This window comes from Hyperolius riggenbachi, chromosome 7, assembly GCF_040937935.1.
Source record: "Hyperolius riggenbachi isolate aHypRig1 chromosome 7, aHypRig1.pri, whole genome shotgun sequence".
Classification (NCBI taxonomy): Eukaryota; Metazoa; Chordata; class Amphibia; order Anura; family Hyperoliidae; genus Hyperolius; species Hyperolius riggenbachi.
Window position 1 is genome coordinate 293,014,256 of NC_090652.1, and position 18,189 is coordinate 293,032,444.

The window sequence follows — 18,189 nt, forward strand, 5'->3', positions numbered from 1 at the left end:
GATGAAACCAAGAGCAGCCTCTACTAGAATGATGGCAAGAAAAAAGTATGGAGGAGGTGTGGAACAGCTCATTAATCATAGGATACTACATCATCTGTACAGCCCAGTGGAGGCAGTGTGATGGCTTGGGCGTGCTTGGCTGCCAGTGGCCCTGGGACACTAGTATTTATTGATACGACACAGGACAGAAGCAGCACAGTGGCGTAGTGGTTAGCGCTCTCTCCTTGCAGTGCTGGGTCCTCAGTTTGAATCCCAGCCAGGTCAACATCTGCAAGGAGATTGTATGTTCTCCCTGTGTCTGCGTGGGTTTCCTCCGGGCACTCTGGTTTACTCCCACACCCCAATAACATACAGATAAGTGAATTGGCTTCCCCCTAAATTGGCCCTAGACTACGATACATACACTACAGGACACATACATAGACATGACTATGGTAGGGACCAGATTGTGAGTCCCTCTGAGGGAAAGTTAGTGACAAGACAATATACTCTGTACAGCGCTTCGTAATATGTTGGCGCTATATAAATATTTAAATAAATTAAATAAATGAATGGTGATATGTTCAGAGACATACTGTCTGCCCAAATTCAGCTAAATGCAGTCATATTGATTGGGCGGAGTTTCATGATACAGATGGACAATGACCAAAGTCATACAGCCAAAGCAACCCAGAAATGTATTAAAGCAAAGAAGTAGCAGTAGGGTATTGTACCGTGTTAGCCATCAGTAAAAGCAAGAAGTTTTAAATCAGGATGATACCATTTATTGGCTAACTAAAAATGAATAAGAATAAGCAAGCTTTCGGCCTTGCAGCCTTCGTCGGGCTAACATCCTGTTAGTTTGAAAAATAGAACATGTTCTGTTTTACTTAAAGGACTTACGAGGCCTGATTTGTAAAAAAAATAAATAAAAAAAGTTAGATACCTGTGTGTGTTTGCAAGGCACGGAGGACGCCGTCCGCGCCCTCCGTGCCGTTCCGCCTGGTCCCCACCACTGAACAGCCCCCCGAACGGTCCACGACCGCGTGGCCCGGGTCGTGCTCCCCAGCCTGTACCAAGATGGCCGCCGGAGCTGGCCGCGGCTGCGCAGTCCGCATAGCCGCGAGTGCGGCTGCGCAGCTCTAAGGCCAACCCCCCGATCCACGTAACAGTAGCGTGGATCGGGGAGTTGGCCTTAGAGCTGCGCAGCCGCACTCGCGGCTATGCGGACTGCGCAGCCGCGGCCAGCTCCAGCGGCCATCTTTGTGAAGGCTGGAGAGCCCGACCCGGGCCATGCGGTCGGGGGACGTTCGGGGGGACATTAAGCAGCGGGGACCCGGCGGAACGGCACGGAGGGCGCGGACGGCGTCCTCCGTGCCTTGCAAACACAAACAGGTATCTAACTTTTTTTATTTATTTTTTTTACAAATCAGGCCTCGTAAGTCCTTTAACCACTTGAGGACCCACCCTTTACCCCCCCTTAAGGACCAGCGCTGGTTTGATTGATCTGTGCTGGGTGGGCTCTGCAGCCCCCAGCACAGATCAGGGTGCAGGCAGGGAGATCAGATTGCCCCCCTTTTTTCCCCCCTATGGGGATGATGTGCTGGGGGGGTCTGATCTCTCCTGCCTGCTGTGGGTGGCGGGGGGGGCACCTCAAAGCCCCCCTCCGCGGCGAAATTCCCCCCTCCCTCTCCTACCTGCTGCCTCCCCCGGTGATCGGGGCTGCACAGGACGGCTATCCGTCCTGTGCAGCGAGTGACAGGACGTCCCCTGTCACATGGCGGCGATCCCCGGCCGCTGATTGGCCGGGGATCGCCGATCTGCCTTACGGCGCTGCTGCGCAGCAGCGCCGTACAAATGTAAACAAAGCGGATTATTTCCGCTTGTGTTTACATCTAGCCTGCGAGCCGCCATCGGCGGCCCGCAGGCTATTCACGGAGCCCCCCGCCGTGATTTGACAGGAAGCAGCCGCTCGTACGAGCAGCTGCTTCCTGATTAATTAGGCTGCAGCTGGCGACGCAGTACTGCGTCGCTGGTCCTGCAGCTGCCACTTTGCCGACGCACGGTATGAGTGTGCGGTCGGCAAGTGGTTAAGTAAAACAGAACATGTTCTATTTTTCAAACTAACAGGATGTAAGCCCGACGAAGGCTGCAAGGCCGAAAGCTTGCTTATTCTTATTCATTTGTAGTTAGCCAATAAATGGTATCATCCTGATTTAAAACTTCTTAAAGCAAAGAAGTGGAATATTTTCAAATGGCCAAGTCAGTCACCTGATCTCAACCCAACTGAGCATGCATTTCACTTGTTGAAGACTAAACTGCAGACAAAAATGCCCACAAACAAACAGCAACTGAAAGCCGCTGCAGTAAAGGCCTGGCAGATCGTTACAAAGGAGGAAGCCCACCATCTGATGATGCCCATGAGTCCAAGACTTCAGGCTGTCTTTGCCAGCAAAGGGTTTCCAACCAAGTATTAGAAATGAACATTTTATTTCCATTTATTTAATTTGTGTAATTACCGGTACTTTTGAGCCTGAAATGAAGGGATTGGGTAAAAAAAACAAATGCTCCAGTTGCCTCATATTTTTATGCCATTGTTTTGTTCACCCCACTGAATTGAAGAGGAACTCCAGTGAAAATAATGTAATAAAAAAGTGCTTCATTTTTACAATAATTATGTATAAATGATTTTGTCAGCGTTCGCTCATTGTAAAAGCTTTCCTCTCCCTTATTTATTTAGTGTATTTGTAAAGCGCCAACATATTACACAGGGCTGGACATTAGTTAAGGTTACAGACAATATTTAGGGTGACATGATACATACACTACATGATACCTACATAGACATATGACTCTGGTAGGGATTAGATTGTGAGCCCCACTGAGGGAGTTAGTGACAAAACAATATACTCTGTACAGCGCTGCGTAATAGGTCAGGGCTATATAAATAAATAAATAAAAAATAAATCTATGGTTACAAACTGCTGTTTAACGTATCTGCAAAATCTGGGATAACGGAGGATCGCGGAGGACCGGCGCAGGACAGGAAGGCTGCACGGGGCTGGCAGAAGCCCCAGGTGAATGAAACTCTTATTTTTTTGTATTATTTCAGTTCCGCTTCAAGCTTTCCCTAGGCTGAATGTCACTGGCAATGGGCAATGCCAGCCTGAGTGACTTTTTCCAGTAATCTATCTGAAAACCATTCAGGGCACCACTATAGAAGTTTTTCTGCATCCGTCATAAGTAAACACAGTCACATGTCCACAAGTGGTGATCTGTTCCAACTCTCAGCACACTTCCAACTTGAAAGTGACCTTCAGGTAAGAAAATAAATTCTCTCCAAGCTAGCAGCCAAGCTGGTTCAGTGATCTCATTTTTCTCTACTGCAGTTCAGAATATAGCCTGGTCACAGCCTCCTCACTTTTGCAGATAAGGTTAACAGCAGTTTGTAACCATAGATTTTTATTTATTGAAATATTTATATAGCCCCGACATATTACGTAGCGCTGTGCAGAGTATATTGTTTTGTCATTAACTGTCCCTCAGAGGGGCTCACAATCTAGTCCCTACCATAGTCCTATGTTTATGTATGTATTGTGTAGTGTATGCATCATAGTCTAGGGCCAATTTTAGGGGGAAGCCAATTATCTTATCTGTATGTTTTTGGGATGTGGGAGGAAACCGGAGTGCCCGGAGGAAACCCACGTAGACATAGGGGGAACATACAAACTCCTTGTAGATGTTGACCTAGCTGCGATTCGAACCAGGGACCCAGCGCTGCAAGGCGAGAGCTCTAACCACAACGCCACCGTGCTGCCCAAGTTATACTTTGTATTGTATAAAATATTTCTAGAGTTACAAAGAAGTACTTACTTTAAGAAAGCTAATTTTCACTATTTCCGCCATAACACTATTGTATCTAATAATATTCTGTAACGGCCCATTCCCTTTTATCCTCCTTTTCAAGGAATCTGTGGTCTGCTGTCAGACACTAATCATTCCTTTGAGTTACCCTCCCTGCTGACAAGTGTAGAGTACTACAGCATATGTACCAGAGCCAGAGCAAAGGGACACAACTGACAACTAAATTCCATCCAAGCAAGAAGCTGAGCCAGTTCACTGACCTCACTTTTCTCCACTGCAGTTGAGAATAGAGCCTAGTCACTGATTCACCCATCAGCAGTCACCCTCCCACCAATCAGCACCCAGTCACCTTTACACCCAGCAGCACCCTGAGTCACCCTCCCACCCATCAGAACCCGGAGTCATCCACTCAGTAGCACCCTCCCAATGAGCAGAACCTAGTGGGGGGGGGGGGGGGGGGATGCATTTACATCTGATGTAACATTTTCTGCATATTTCGCTGGCCACATTATTATTAGGTACGCCTTGCTAGTACTGGCTTTGACCCCTTTTTGCCTCCATAACAGCCTTATTCTCCATAACATTCCTCTGATATTTTGGTCCTACGTTTCTCCTCATCTCTCAGTCCTTCGTCTGAGCTCACAGTCCTCTAGCTGAGGGCTTCCCAACTCTGTCCTCAAATACCACCAACAACAGAACACGGTTTGTGGCAGTCCACAGAAGTAGACAATCAACTCTGCTGAGACTAATTACCCCACCTGTGAATGGTTTTGGTTTTCTGAAAGACGTACTTTTGGTGGTACTTGGGAGGATAGGGTTAGGAAGCCCTACAGTTCTAGATAAAACGCCTGTCCTCCCAACAGGTCCACTTTTTTCTTTTTTTTGCCCCTTGCCCTCCAGTCTCTAACATCCTTATCCTATACTTCTCCCATTCCATCTCTTCATCCTCCTTTCTCTTGCCTCTCACTTCAATCTCCATCACTTTCCCATAATTTCATCCTACTCTCTCCTGATTTCTCTCTCTCCAAGCTCTGTTAACCTGCCCAACATTATCACCACCACTTCTCACCATCCCATCTTCCCTTCTCCTTACCTTTATCTCCCCATACTCTATTCGCCTGCCCTTCACCTCTCAACTGCCCCTCATGTCTATGTCCACCACTTTTCACCATACCATCATCTCTTCCTCCTTTCTCCTATCACCCCATACTCTGTTTTCCTGCTCTTTACCACTCTTCTGCCATACAACCACCTCCTCCTCTGCTCTCTCTTCCATGTCTTTATCCTTCACTCTCCTGGCTATTGTTCCTCTGTTCTCACACTATCCACTTTCCCGTCTCCCTGCGTCTTTTTCCGATCTCTCACCTCTTACTCAGTTAGTCCTTCCTCACTTCCTCTCTCTTCTTCACTTCCTTCTTGCCTGTTATTTGTCTGTGGTCATTTATCTATCCTTTCCTCCTTTTTTTTACCAATTCTCTGTTCTTACCTCCTTGTCCTCTACTTCCACCCATGCATCCTCCTCTCATTTGGTTGTAATTTCGCCATCCTTTACCGTACTTTCTCCTGCCTCTAACCTTTCTGTGTGACTCCCATCAAGCTGACTCTTCTACACTTTCTTTCCTCCTTCCAACAACTCATTTTCTCTCTAGCCTCCAGGCTCTCCAACCTCCTCATTCTTACTTCCCTCCTCTCCATTTTTTCCTACGTATCTTGCTTCTCCCCATCCTCCTTGATCCATCTTCTCATCACTCCAGTCTCCTGTCTTTTCTGTACTTCTTGTCTCTGCCTTCTCTTGCCAGAAAACATCCCTCACCGATAGGAATTTTCAGCGTCCATCCTAGCCAACTTGTCACTTATGGGATACAACCTCTCTGAGATAAAACCGACTTTCATGATATCTGCAGACTTCAGCCTAGCCAGTGTTCACCTCTGCTCTTCTCTCCAGGAAGTTAAAGTTCAGACTCTGATTACATACTGATTGGCGAGCTAGTTATCATCCAAAACATGCTTCCTATTTGTCATCAGCTTGGTAACCCAAAACTCAGCAACTCACTGATCAAGTGCTATCACCCTTTGACCTTCCTCCAGCAAAAAGAGGCCATTGGACAATATCGTATGTCTCACGGACCTGTTCAACTCTTAAAACCCTCCATTAGACAGGATGTCCAGCAAGGAGGCCTCTTCACAAAGAACAACATCAAAAGCCCAAAAGTACACAACAGCTCAAGGAACTGAATGTTGTTGCCACTTTTCCCAAAGCCTTCTAGCTGATGAGCTTGCTGTTTACTGATGCGGACCACCCGCTCCAAGTAATGGACGCTGAAACGCCTGCCTGGTAAAGATCATTAGCAGCTGCTGTCGTTACTGCGTACATCATTGTTTTATTCTTCCTCACCAGGAAATTGAGATTTCTCTCACATCTTTACATGGTGTTTGGAAGCCAAGACGAAAAAAAAATAAAAATTAATTAACAGTCTTGCTTGCCAGGGAAGAAAAAAAAAATGGAGGGGCTGGATCTTGTAGTGGATTTTTTTATACTATAGTTCATATAGATTCAGTAAGGGTCAGTACATATGTACACGTAATTAAGGTGACGCGAAATTTGGGCACAGGGTAAAGCCGAAAAACAGCTCACTCTGCTTCTGCAAAAATCCCAGTAGTGTTAGTTACTATTCCGCCTCAAGGCCGGCATGGACTCCGGGGTAAGAAGCAATTTGGCTGCAAGCTATTGCGGGCTGCCAAATTACTCTATTTTTATCGTAATTTGGGCTCCGTCTCTTGACTGTAGCCAAATTACTGCCTGAGCGCTGCTCTTTTCCCATTATGGCCTACCGCAGACTCGCAGTACACGTGGGCTTCTGTCAGTGTAGTTTAGCTGATGCTAAACACTTTTCTGCAAAAGAGCAGAAAATCGTGTGGCATTGGTTCTGGTTGTTCAGTCGCATCTTGAACCCCTAGGGGGATACAGAAATGCCAAACTTAGCCGATCCTGGAGGCAACATGTAGCATCCAGGACGAAACCACACGATCTAGTTATTAATGCACATGCAGATATGCAATGTAAATTTAAAGAGACTCCGTAACAAAAATTGCATCCTGTTTTTTATCATCCTACAAGTTCCAAAAGCTATTCTAATGTGTTCTGGCTTACTGCAGCACTTTCTGCTATCACCATCTCTGTAATAAATCAACTTATCTCTCTCTTGTCAGACTTGTCAGCCTGTGTCTGGAAGGCTGCCAAGTTCTTCAGTGTTGTGGTTCTGTGATGCATCCCCCCCCCCCCCCCAGGCCCCTCTCTGCACACTGCTGTGTGTTATTTAGATTAGTGCAGCTTCTCTCTGCTCTATTATCTTTTACAAGCTGGATAAATCCTCCTCTAAGCTGGCTGGGCTTTCACATACTGAGGAATTACATACAGGCAGAGCTGTCTGCACTCTGAAGGAAGAAACAGCCTGACACTTCAGTGGAAGATAGCTGCAGGGGGAAAGAAGCACACAAATGATCTCTTGAGATTCAAAAGGAAGGGTGTATACAGCCTGCTTGTGTATGAATGTATTTTCTATGTGTGGACATGCTGTACATCAACCTACTTCCTGTTTTGGTGGCCATTTTGTTTGTTTATAAACAAACTTTTTAAAACTGTTTTTAACCACTTTTAATGCGGCGAGGAGCGGCGAAATTGTGACAGAGGGGAATAGGAGATGTCCCCTAACGCACTGGTATGTTTACTTTTGTGCGATTTTAACAATACAGATTCTCTTTAAGGTCAGATGAATAAAAATAAATGGGAAGCTGATCAAGGGGTCTAAAGGCCCCTACCTTACATGAGTAATCCGGGCAGTTGCGGGCTTCTGCACATGCCCCTATTATTATTCATTGTATTTATAAAGCGCCAACATATTAGGCCTCTTGCACACTGCAAGTGATTCCGATTCAGATTCCGCTTTTTAATCAGTTTTTACATCCGATTCAGATTCCGATTTGCAGTGTGCAGGGAGCCAACTGCAAATCGGAATCGGAATCGGATGTAAAAACTGATTAAAAAGCGGAATCTGAATCGGAATCACTTGCAGTGTGCAAGAGGCCTTACGCAGCGCTGAACAATATATACAATGATACAAGAATGACAGACATAAGGTTATACAACACAGAACAAAGTTATACAAGGCAAACGGTACAAGATACATGATCATGTGATTTTAGTCTGTTAGGTATGCCCAGTAATACAAGTACGAGGCTGTCATAGGAAAGGAGCACAATGATCATGTAGAATACACTAGGGAAGGGAGGAGGCTTACAATCTAAGGCCTTACCCCTAGTCGCGCTTCAGTTTCCTAGTGCATTACTAATAAGTAATACTGCACTGGCGCAGATCGCTTCAGGGGACGGGAGCACGCGTCTGAGCATGCGCAGAAGCCCTTGACTGGCGGTGACTGACCGGATTACCAGGAGTCGTACCGCCAGAACGGAAGGGCTGAAGAGGACTGCGAGGGACTCAGTGCTGCTCATGGGGCTGGAGGAAGCCCAAGGTAAGTATAAATTACTGATAGGGTATCATCTCAGGTACCCTTTAACCAATAATTGCCCATTCGAAATTGAATGTGTATATGCATCCCAAAGGTGGCCATACATGGTACAATTTTTCATTTTTTTTCGATTAGATAATTTAGTTCGATTATTCCGTTAGATCGAATATTAAGATTTTTCCAGCATGTTCGATCAGATTTTTCTCGAAACAAAAACGGATAATCGTTCGAATTTCTTGATAGAAAAAAAAATATTTTAAACTTTCATTTGATGCGATCATTTAGATCGAATAAATGGGAAAATCGAACGTTTTTATTGTATCATGTATGGACACCATTGGTGTCCTTTCACACCATGCACCGATATTGTCCATTGCAATGTGATAGATGGTGTGAAAAGACCATTAGCCCACACTCGTGACATTTTTGCTGCAGATCTCCTGATATCTTTACCAGGCACATCTGCCTATTTTGCTCCAGCCTTTATAAAGCGGGCGCAGTGCCTGCCTGAGAAGGTGGGGAGGAAAGAGTCTCTACAGAGAGCAGATCTCATGCGAGATCTGGAGAAACCCTGCAACAGGTTAAAAGACTCAGGAAATTGCTTCTCTCACAAAAGCTCCTGCAGCCAGCGCTCCACAGAAAGAAAACATCCTGGACAAGCCACACGTGTAGGAAACGCGTGTCCCCTCACATGCCTCTTGTTGTTTCAGGCAGAGCAGCTACAGCTGATTAAAGGGGACCTGTCGTCATCACCCCCTACAGGCAGCCGATCCGTGCTGAAGGAATATTCCTGACAGCGGTTAAATCTTTCATCCCGAATGTCCGTTCCCCTTTTACCGCTCTACACTCCAGCTGAACTCCAAATTCAGATTCTGAATTATTTATACTTCTTGGGCGAGGAAAGAGTCAGAGATGATTACTGCCATTAGTCATCTGAAAATAGACCTCAGAAAGTTTAAAGGGAACTTGAAGGTTATGGAGGCTGAAATATTTATTTAATTTTAAGCAATACCAGCTGCCTGGCTGTATTGTTGAGCCTCTCTAACACTTAGCCATAGCCCCTGAACAAGCATGCAGGTCGGGCGTTTCTGACAAAAAATCTGACAAAATTAGCCACATGCTTGGTTGAGTTTTGTGAGAGTCAGACACTACTGATGCCAGAATGATCAGCAGGACTGCCAGAAAACTGGTACTGTTTAAAAATAAAAATGGCAGCCTCCATATCCCTCTCTTCAGGATCCCTTTAAGAAGTGGTGAAATAGTGAAACCTGAAATAATACTATTTGTCAAAATACCTAAAATTGTTTAACCACTTAAAGAACAAGCAACACCCATGCTAACCTAGAAATAAAAAACCCATATATAAGTAGATAAATACTACTTCTACTCACATAACAGATGTATTGTGCTATCCACGCAATAATTCCTGTGAATTTTATAAAGGAAAAGCAGAAAATCCTATTCTAGGCAGTGGCCATCTTGCCAAGCTAATGCTGACATCATATCCTCACTGACTCTTGTTTTCCCCCCTCCCTTCTCTTGCTCATTGTGTATTCATTAGCTGCCCTCTTCCCAGAGTCTTCAGACACTCCCACTGAGGTGTATACTAGGAACTGCACAGTTTTTTTTTCTACACATTCAATCACTGAGTCACCTCAGCCTTGCTTGTAAACACAAGTAATCAGAGGGTGTTTCTGATAAGCAGCTAGGCAGGGAAATAAATGGAAGAGGAGGAATATATTATAGATAAAAAGAACTCCCAGCATTCAACTCTTTGTCACTGTTTGGCACTAGGGCCAGTGCTCCTAAAGTATGTGATAACTACAAACCATAACAGCAGAAAAAGTTTTGCAAGTTTTGAATGCAGGATTAGCATCTTTATCACGTAATACACTCAGACCAGTTGCTGTTGAAATTTGATTTTTATGGTGACAATACCGCTTTAAGGACCACGGGCTTAAACCCCTCTAAAGACCGGGCCATTTTTCACAAAATAGGCCACTACAGCTTTGAGGCCTCGCTGCAGGGCCCGCCCTCCCACCAGCCAATCACCGTGATCAGTTGTCATATAAGCATCAGCCTATGACAGCCGACCACTCCTCTAGGTGGCAGGGAGGCAGCACTGTTGCAGATTGCAGCGCTGTACAGTGTAAATAGACGGCGATCGGCGCTGGGAGACTGATGGCGGAGCGAAGCTCCATCAGCTAAGCGGAGATGCAGACTGATTAGCGCGCGTGATCTCCTGAAAAACACGGCACCAGGACTTTACGCCGATCGGCGTTAGGCGGTCCTGGCGCCGCATCCACGTCCATCGGCGTGACGCGGTCACCAAGAAGTTAAATAATCGCTTTAATGCTTAAGGGTGCTTACAGAAATTCAATTTTGATTAACCAGTTTTACCACCCCCATATACCCCTGTTCCCATAAAATGCCCCAGCTGCAATTTCGAGAATGCCCGAAATACAAGTCCTACCCCAAAAATAAGCCCTAGCGGCAATACTGCGGAAGAGGCCAGCAAGCGGGGATACAGCGGTGCAGTGCTAATCGGGCACCGGTCCTGTCATCCCAGCATACAGCAAGGTTATCCACTGTGCGGGGGTGACAGGGCAGGTGCCTCATCAGTACAGTAGCACACCATCTGATCTAGCAGAGGAAGAGGCAGCACAGTGGGCAAGGCTAGAGGACACAGCACAGGAACAGCACAGTACAAAGGAACAAGCGATGTTCTGCTGAGAGACACTTCCTGATAGAAATATAAGACATCCCCTGAAAATAAGCCCTAGCGGCAATACTGCGGAAGAGGCCATCAAGCAGGGATACAGCGGTGCAGTACTGATAGGGCACCGGTCCTGTCATCCCAGCACAAGCAAGGTGATCCACTGTGCGGGGGTGACAGGGCAGGTGCCTGATCACTACAGTAGCATACCTTCTGTGCTGCCTCTTCCTCTGCTAGATCAGTGGGCAAGGCTAGAGGACACAGCACAGGAACAGCACAGTACAAAGGAACAAGCGATGTTCTGCTGAGAGACACTTCCTGATAGAAATATAAGACATCCCCTGAAAATAAGCCCTAGCACATCTTTTAGAGCAAAAATTAATATAAGTGTGTGAGAAACACGGTAACCAATCTGATGAGAGAGTCTACTGCTTGGCACTGACAATTAGTGGTGGCCAATTCATTTAGCATAAAACCTGCATCAACTCAGAATTATTTGAATCTCATTGACCATCCTAATGGCCCATACACACGCTAGATTGTTGTTGCCTGACGGGGCAGATATGGCTGGGCCGAGGGTATACAGACGCGTTGTCTGCCTATAGGCTAGGTGACATCACCTGGCGGGTAGGGAGAACAAAGCGATTGGCTGTAGCTAGGCTGAATTGATGTGCTTGGCGGATCGCGGGTCGGGCAGCAGTCGGGGGCTGCTGTAAACAGACCAGATTATCGGCAGAGGTGGTTATCAGCTGTCTGTGTTAGGGGCTTTACCGAGTAATGAGTGTTCAGAAGTGCTGCAAAGACTGTGGCAGCACATGAGGCACTCTTGATCGCAATCCTACTAACCATATATACAGGTTGATAATGAGCCAAGCGATAGACCATTGTGATCTTGTTCACTTGACCGCTATTAAAATGTCATCAGCGGAAATCTATTTGAAAATTGATCGAACCGCTAGTTTTTGTACCAACGCAGTTAATTATTTGACCATCGATCCTTCACTGCTCCTCCCACCTCCTGCTCAACTGAGATTTTTTCCTCAGCATTAGATATACAGAACATAGTGCAGATGGCCTGACAGTTGTTTCGCGGATCTCCCCTGCTTCATCAGAGGATCAGAAATCTGTGGCCTCCCAACGAAACGGGTGGACCCACGAAACTGCTGTCAGGCCATCTGTACTGTGTTAGTTTGTATCTACTGCTGAGGCCTTAGCAGAACTAGGGTCTACTAGATGCAAATCTACTGCACGCAAAGCCATGTAAAAAAGGATACAAACTTTATTACATTATTGCATTAAAACAAGAAAAATTTCACAAATTAGAAAAAATAATAATAGTGCAAAGTCCTCCAGTTATGGCCTGCTTCAGGAGTTCCCACAGGCTGGACGGGGAGGGACAGTCCATGGATCGGCACTCTCGGGGGGTAGAGCAATAGGAGCCAGGAACACCAGCCTGTCACCCTGTACACGGTAGACTGGACACAATCCTGCTGCGCCAGTCACCCCCCCAAATGCCACGCCCCCACAACCGCCTGCTCCTCAGTGGGTCACCTGATCGAAGCCTATGTGATACTCCGCCTCCCAAGGGACTCGCAGCCACTCCACAATCTCCTTAGGCTGCTCGGGGTCCTCCACCCACAGGCGCCAAGCGCTCTCCTTCAGCTGCGTCTGTAGAGAAAGAGAGAACAGAGCTCACTAGAAGCCAACTCAAGGAAGCAGAAGGAGACAAGTCTGAATTGTATTGGACCTGAACTCTTGCACAGGACAGAAGGAAAACACAGAGAAATGCACCCTGTGTGTATTTAGAGAGTTTAGCCTGTCTAATCCCCCCTCATTTGTGTCTAATCACAAGTTGCAATTTGATCTCTCAGCTGTGTCAGCTAACTGCCACGGCAGAGAGCTGACTGGTAAACACAGGATGTTAACAATATGTCTGCTTCCATGAAAACAGGAAGTAGACACTGTTATAGCTGATACAAATTCTGCAAGAAATCTGCAAAGAAATGTTTTCTTTAAAGTGAATGGGAACCGCATTTATAAAAAAAATGAAGCAAATACTTACCTAAGGAGAGGGAAGGCTCTGGGTCGTATAGAGCCTTCCGTCTCCTCTCTCGGTGCCCCCTATCCTGTGCTGGCTCCCCCCGTTTCAATCCCCCGCCAAAAGGGTATTTGGAAGTCTTCGGGAGCCGTGTCCTCCCGAAGACATGCGGCTCCATACTGCACAGGCGTGAGCGTGCAAGAGACCGTGCTTGCGCAGGTGCAGTACAGGGCCGCCCTTCTTCAGGAGCACTCGGGCTCCCTGAAGACTTCTGAAGCCTCATTCGGCCGGGTAAAGCAGTATTTGACTAACTTAGTCAAATACTGCTACCGGGCGAGCCAGCACTGGAACGAGGGGACCAGGAGAGGAGCGGGAAGGCTCTATAGGACCCAGAGCTTTCCCTCTCCTTGGGTAAGTATCTGTCTCATTTTTTTAAATGCAGTTCCCATTCACTTTAAAGACTATTAGGCCTCTTGCACACTGCACGCGATTCCGATTCAGATTCCGCTTTTTAATCAGTTTTTACATCCTGATGCTCCCTGCACACTGCAAATCGGAATCTGAATCGGATGTAAAAACTGATTAAAAAGCGGAATCTGAATCTGAATCGCGTGCAGTTTGCAAGAGGCCTTATGCTGTAATGTAATACCAGTGAATGATGAACCAGCATTATTTCAGCTTGCCTTGTTCGGCAAATCTCTGAAGAAAGAGATACGGATAAGAGTTTACCGATAACAAAAGGCTCATCTCAACTCCAATTAATTGCCATCTCTTGCCTCCCTCGTCAGCTCATAACAACACTGGTAATGAGAAGCCTGTGGCCTCCTCCGCAATGTTCCTGCTCAGCACTCTTCTCTTCCTAATGAGCGGAGGAGCCCTGAGCTGGGTTATCAGTGGGGAGAGCAGCCTGTCCACCATCCTCTGCCTGCGGCTTCAGCTGTGAGGATAAGGCCTAGAATCCCGCAGATAAAGGTTGTTAAAAGGACACATCCAAGAACCTGAAAAATAAAATATCCACTTACCTCGGGCTTCCTCCAGCCCGTCAGCCGTCCAGTGCCCTCGCCGCAGCTCCGCTCACCGATGGTGGCCTGGGTTCCCCTCCGGCGCAAGATGTCCACTGCGCGAGTGGCTCTCAGAGTCGCGCTGACGTCATCCGGACTGTACTGCGCAGTAGTTCTTTGCTTGCGCAGTACAGTCCGGATGACATCAGTGCGACTCAGTGAGCTGCATAGTGAAGTGCAAGCAGATGCCGACCTCGCCAGGTCGGCATCTGCAACGGAGGGGCCCGGGAGCCACGGCGAGGGCACAGGTCGGCTGCCAGGGGCTGGAGGAAGCCCCAGGTAAGTCGATGTTTTATTTTACAGGTGCTCGGACCTTCCCTTCGAGGTGGCCATACATCAGACGACTTGGCAGCCCATCAACCATCCGATTCCATTATAATCGAATCAGATGAAGATTGGTGCCGCCAAGAGCAAATTGGTCGCATTATCGATCGGACACGCTACAAGATATAGAGCAGACTTGCTCGATCGGGTGCACTGCGATAACTGTGTGCAATATTGTGACAAGGGACGAATGTGACGGAACCCTCACCGCCGTCCCCCTAGTGTAAAACGTGTCCCCCGTGCATGAATGCCGTATCTGCCAGTGTGGACCGCTGGCTCTGCTCAGTCCACATACAGGCACTCCATGTGGTTTCCGGCATATACATGACCACGTGAGGTGCGTGTATGTAGATATAGTACGGAGCCAGAGGCGGATGCGGTGTCACAAGGCCAATTCCTGAGAGATTTCATGCTGTAATCGATTGGGAATCGGCCTGCAGTGTATGGGCAGCTGACAGATCTCACACCGATTAGAGAGAGATCTGTCTCTTGGACGATCTTCCCATACATCATCTGATGTATGGGCACCTTTAGGCACGCTCCACAATAGACAGAGGAGGCCAGTAAGTATTAAAGGGAGGTTTACCATGCAAAAATAAAAAGTTAGTACCCCAAAAATATATGAAACCCCCTTTTTTTTCTAGAATAGATCCCTACAAGTCCCCCAATTGGTTTTCTTTTCACCTGGCCTGGTTGCCTTGGCCTAACTGCAGGGACTATGCAGTGCCAGCAGGATTGTGGGAAGGTTTAGCTATAGTAACAAGTATCTCAGCATGCAAACAGAAAGCTTCCCATTTCAGATAACATAAGGACACTATGACCAGAAGCTAATTGAATTCCCCCCCCCCCCTTTTGAGGCATTTACACAGTGATGTAAGCCTGTTGTCTAGGTGATGTTTGCTGTGGGAGGGACAGTAAGTTGTGGCAGTAGGGAGAGAAAATTAACACTGAGCAGAGCTTAAAAAAGGGCAAAAGTGATGTCACTTTTGGCATCACAGTGGGCCAATTATGGGTTGTACACACTGCATAATTATGTTTTTGGGGTACCCAGCTGTGTTTTTTAGGGCGGTACTCTACCTAATTATATGATTGTAGGAGATTTTTGTCCATTAGTAGCTCAAACAATTTCTGATCATTCATATGAAGAATCGTTTGTAAACGATCATTTGGCAAATTGTATCGTTAGTGGCCACCTTAACACTGCTGGCCTAATAACAGCCCCAACCTATTAAGGCCTGGACTCCACAAGACCTCTGAAGGTGTCCTGTGGTATCTGGCAGCAGATCCTTCACGGATCGGACTGGTTTTCCCAGCATACACTCTCCAGTTTTCGGCAGGCAATGCCTGTCTATTCCTGGCATAAAAACAAGTGCCCGGGAATGTCATACCTCATTATACAGGCGGATGCAGAGATGCAGGGCTGCAGAGTTGTACAAGTGCACAGAGCTGATGCTGCTGATTGGCTGCTTCTCTTTGATGTGCACGCTTTGCACTGGCTCCTCCTGGGCGGGGTCTTCTCCTGTAGGAGGAGCGTGAAGCCACTGATGGCTCTCTTCCAGGATGTACATGTGAGTGCGGGTGAGCAGTAATGAGACTGGGGCGGCGTTAGCGGCACCCTGTGCCAGCGCTGCGGGGGAGGCGGTATTCGGCAGGACTATGGCTCTGTTCGCACAGAAATCTGCAGGTTTATCAGATGCAACATCCTCTGAAACAGACAACGCATGTGGTGAGACAGACAGGCCAAATGCATTACTGTAAATGTTTTCATTCACATACATATACATAACGTATCCATCATTATCAAGGATAGTCAATGAGATGATAATAAATCTGAGCTGATGCAAATTTGATGCCAACTTTACACTACAAAGCTTGGAAGTAGACCAATCCAATGCAAGAGCTGCTGCATTTCCCGAATACATAAAATTAGCATAAAACCACACCTAATAATCTACTGTACACACATATAGATAGAGATTCATTATGTGCAATAAAGGTGGCCAAACATCAGGCGAATTGGTAACAGATCGATTATTATCAAATCAGATAAAAATCTGTACCAAGACCATGCCCGATCGATGAGCCCATTTTCAAGCCACAATAGCTCGCATGTATCGATTGGACATGCTGCAAGATGTAGGGCCGATTGCTCAATCGGGCAATAGCTTGTATATTCTCCAAGTGTCTGTGTGGGTTTCCTCCGGGTACACCAGTTTCCTCCCACATCCCAAAACATACAAATAAGTTAATTGGCTTCCCACCAAAATTACGATACATACACTACAAGATACATACATAGACCTATGACTATGGCAGGGATTAGATTGTGAGCTCCCCTGAGGGACAGTTAGTGATAAGACAATATATACTTTGTACAGCGCTGCGGAAGATGTCGGCACTATATAAATACTAAATAATAACAGTATCAGTTTCCTGTTTACCACTGGCTCGGTTTTATATATTGTTGTATGAACGTGAAGGTCTGTCTGCGATAAGGTAGCGTTTCTGCGTGAAGCGGCGCAGGTGTGGACCTTGAGCGATAAACGCTTACCTCGCAGGAAGTACGCCAGCACATAGCGATAGTCTGCGGAGCCAAGGCCATCGGGTAGGAGATTCCTGAAGAAGAGGGAAGATAGCGAGAGATGAAGCTGAGGCAGGTGCAAAGAGATACCAGCAATGAGGGGGAAAACTGCACAGCAATCCAGCTTATCATACAAAACCACAGCTGTCCTTCACCTCACATCCCAGACACACATCTGTGTATAACTACAAGGACTGCAGTGTGTCTTCAGCAACTGCACATTGTAAGTGGCTGTAACCTTTGATATGATATTTTTCCAGGTTCCCCTTGTATTAGTTGTACAGATGACTGGATCTTAGAAGCTCAACCAGACAGTGTTTTTTCACATTCTTTTAAAAGTGGAACTGAAGTGAAAACAACAAGGAATAAAATTGCTTATTGTTTTTACAATACTCATTCATTTAGTCAGTGTTTTCGCATTGTAAGAGGTTTCCTCTCCCTGATTTACATTCTAATATTATCACAGGTGTTGACATCTTTAGTCCTGCCAGGTGATCTGTACGGAATGTTTGAACTGAGAGTTCTATGCACAGAGGGAGATATTGCTTACTTGGCAATTGGAAAAGACATTATTACCCACAATGCTACAGGGTTCACAGACATGAAACTGTCAGCACCATGGACATGACATCACACTGTGGGAGGGGTTTCACCACAATATCAGTCATACAGACCCCCCTGATGATCTATTCAAGGAAAAAGGTAAATATTTCTTATGGGAAAGGGGGCATCAGTTACTGACAGGGATGAAGTTTAATCCTGAGTTAGAGTTCTTCTTTAATAAAACATTACGACGTTTAACGTTTCATCTGACACGGCTGTGTCAAAGCCGAGGCGTATCAATCATGTGTAAAACTTTATACACCACATTTCAAGGAAGTGTTGAGTGAAATGTAATGTGGCCAGTTACTTGCCTGGGGCATCTTGCAGCCCCCTAAAGTCCTTCTGGTCCCTCGCTGTAATTCTGCCCTGTGCTGGTTCATTGTGGTCTCTCCTCCAAACGCTGCATGTGCGGCCCTGTGCCTCCTCCATGCTCCCATAGCCGGGAGTGATCTAAACTAGCACAATAAGTAAAAATTGCAGCAAGAGCAGGATTGAGG

General features: G+C 46.5%; 1 protein-coding gene across 1 annotated transcript in view; it reads right to left on the reverse strand.

Moving 5' to 3' along the window:
- Positions 1 to 12,346: 12,346 nt before the first annotated feature.
- The window catches only part of STK11IP (serine/threonine kinase 11 interacting protein), a 70,037-nt gene continuing 64,194 nt past the window's right edge, over positions 12,347 to 18,189 (reverse strand). The window contains exons 23-25 of the mRNA XM_068245958.1: positions 17,060 to 17,124; positions 15,897 to 16,213; positions 12,347 to 12,753 (exon numbers count right to left, since the gene is read on the reverse strand). Of these exons, the coding sequence (XP_068102059.1) occupies positions 12,625 to 12,753; positions 15,897 to 16,213; positions 17,060 to 17,124 (511 nt within the window). The 3' untranslated portion in view covers positions 12,347 to 12,624. The remainder of the gene's footprint in view (positions 12,754 to 15,896; positions 16,214 to 17,059; positions 17,125 to 18,189) is intronic.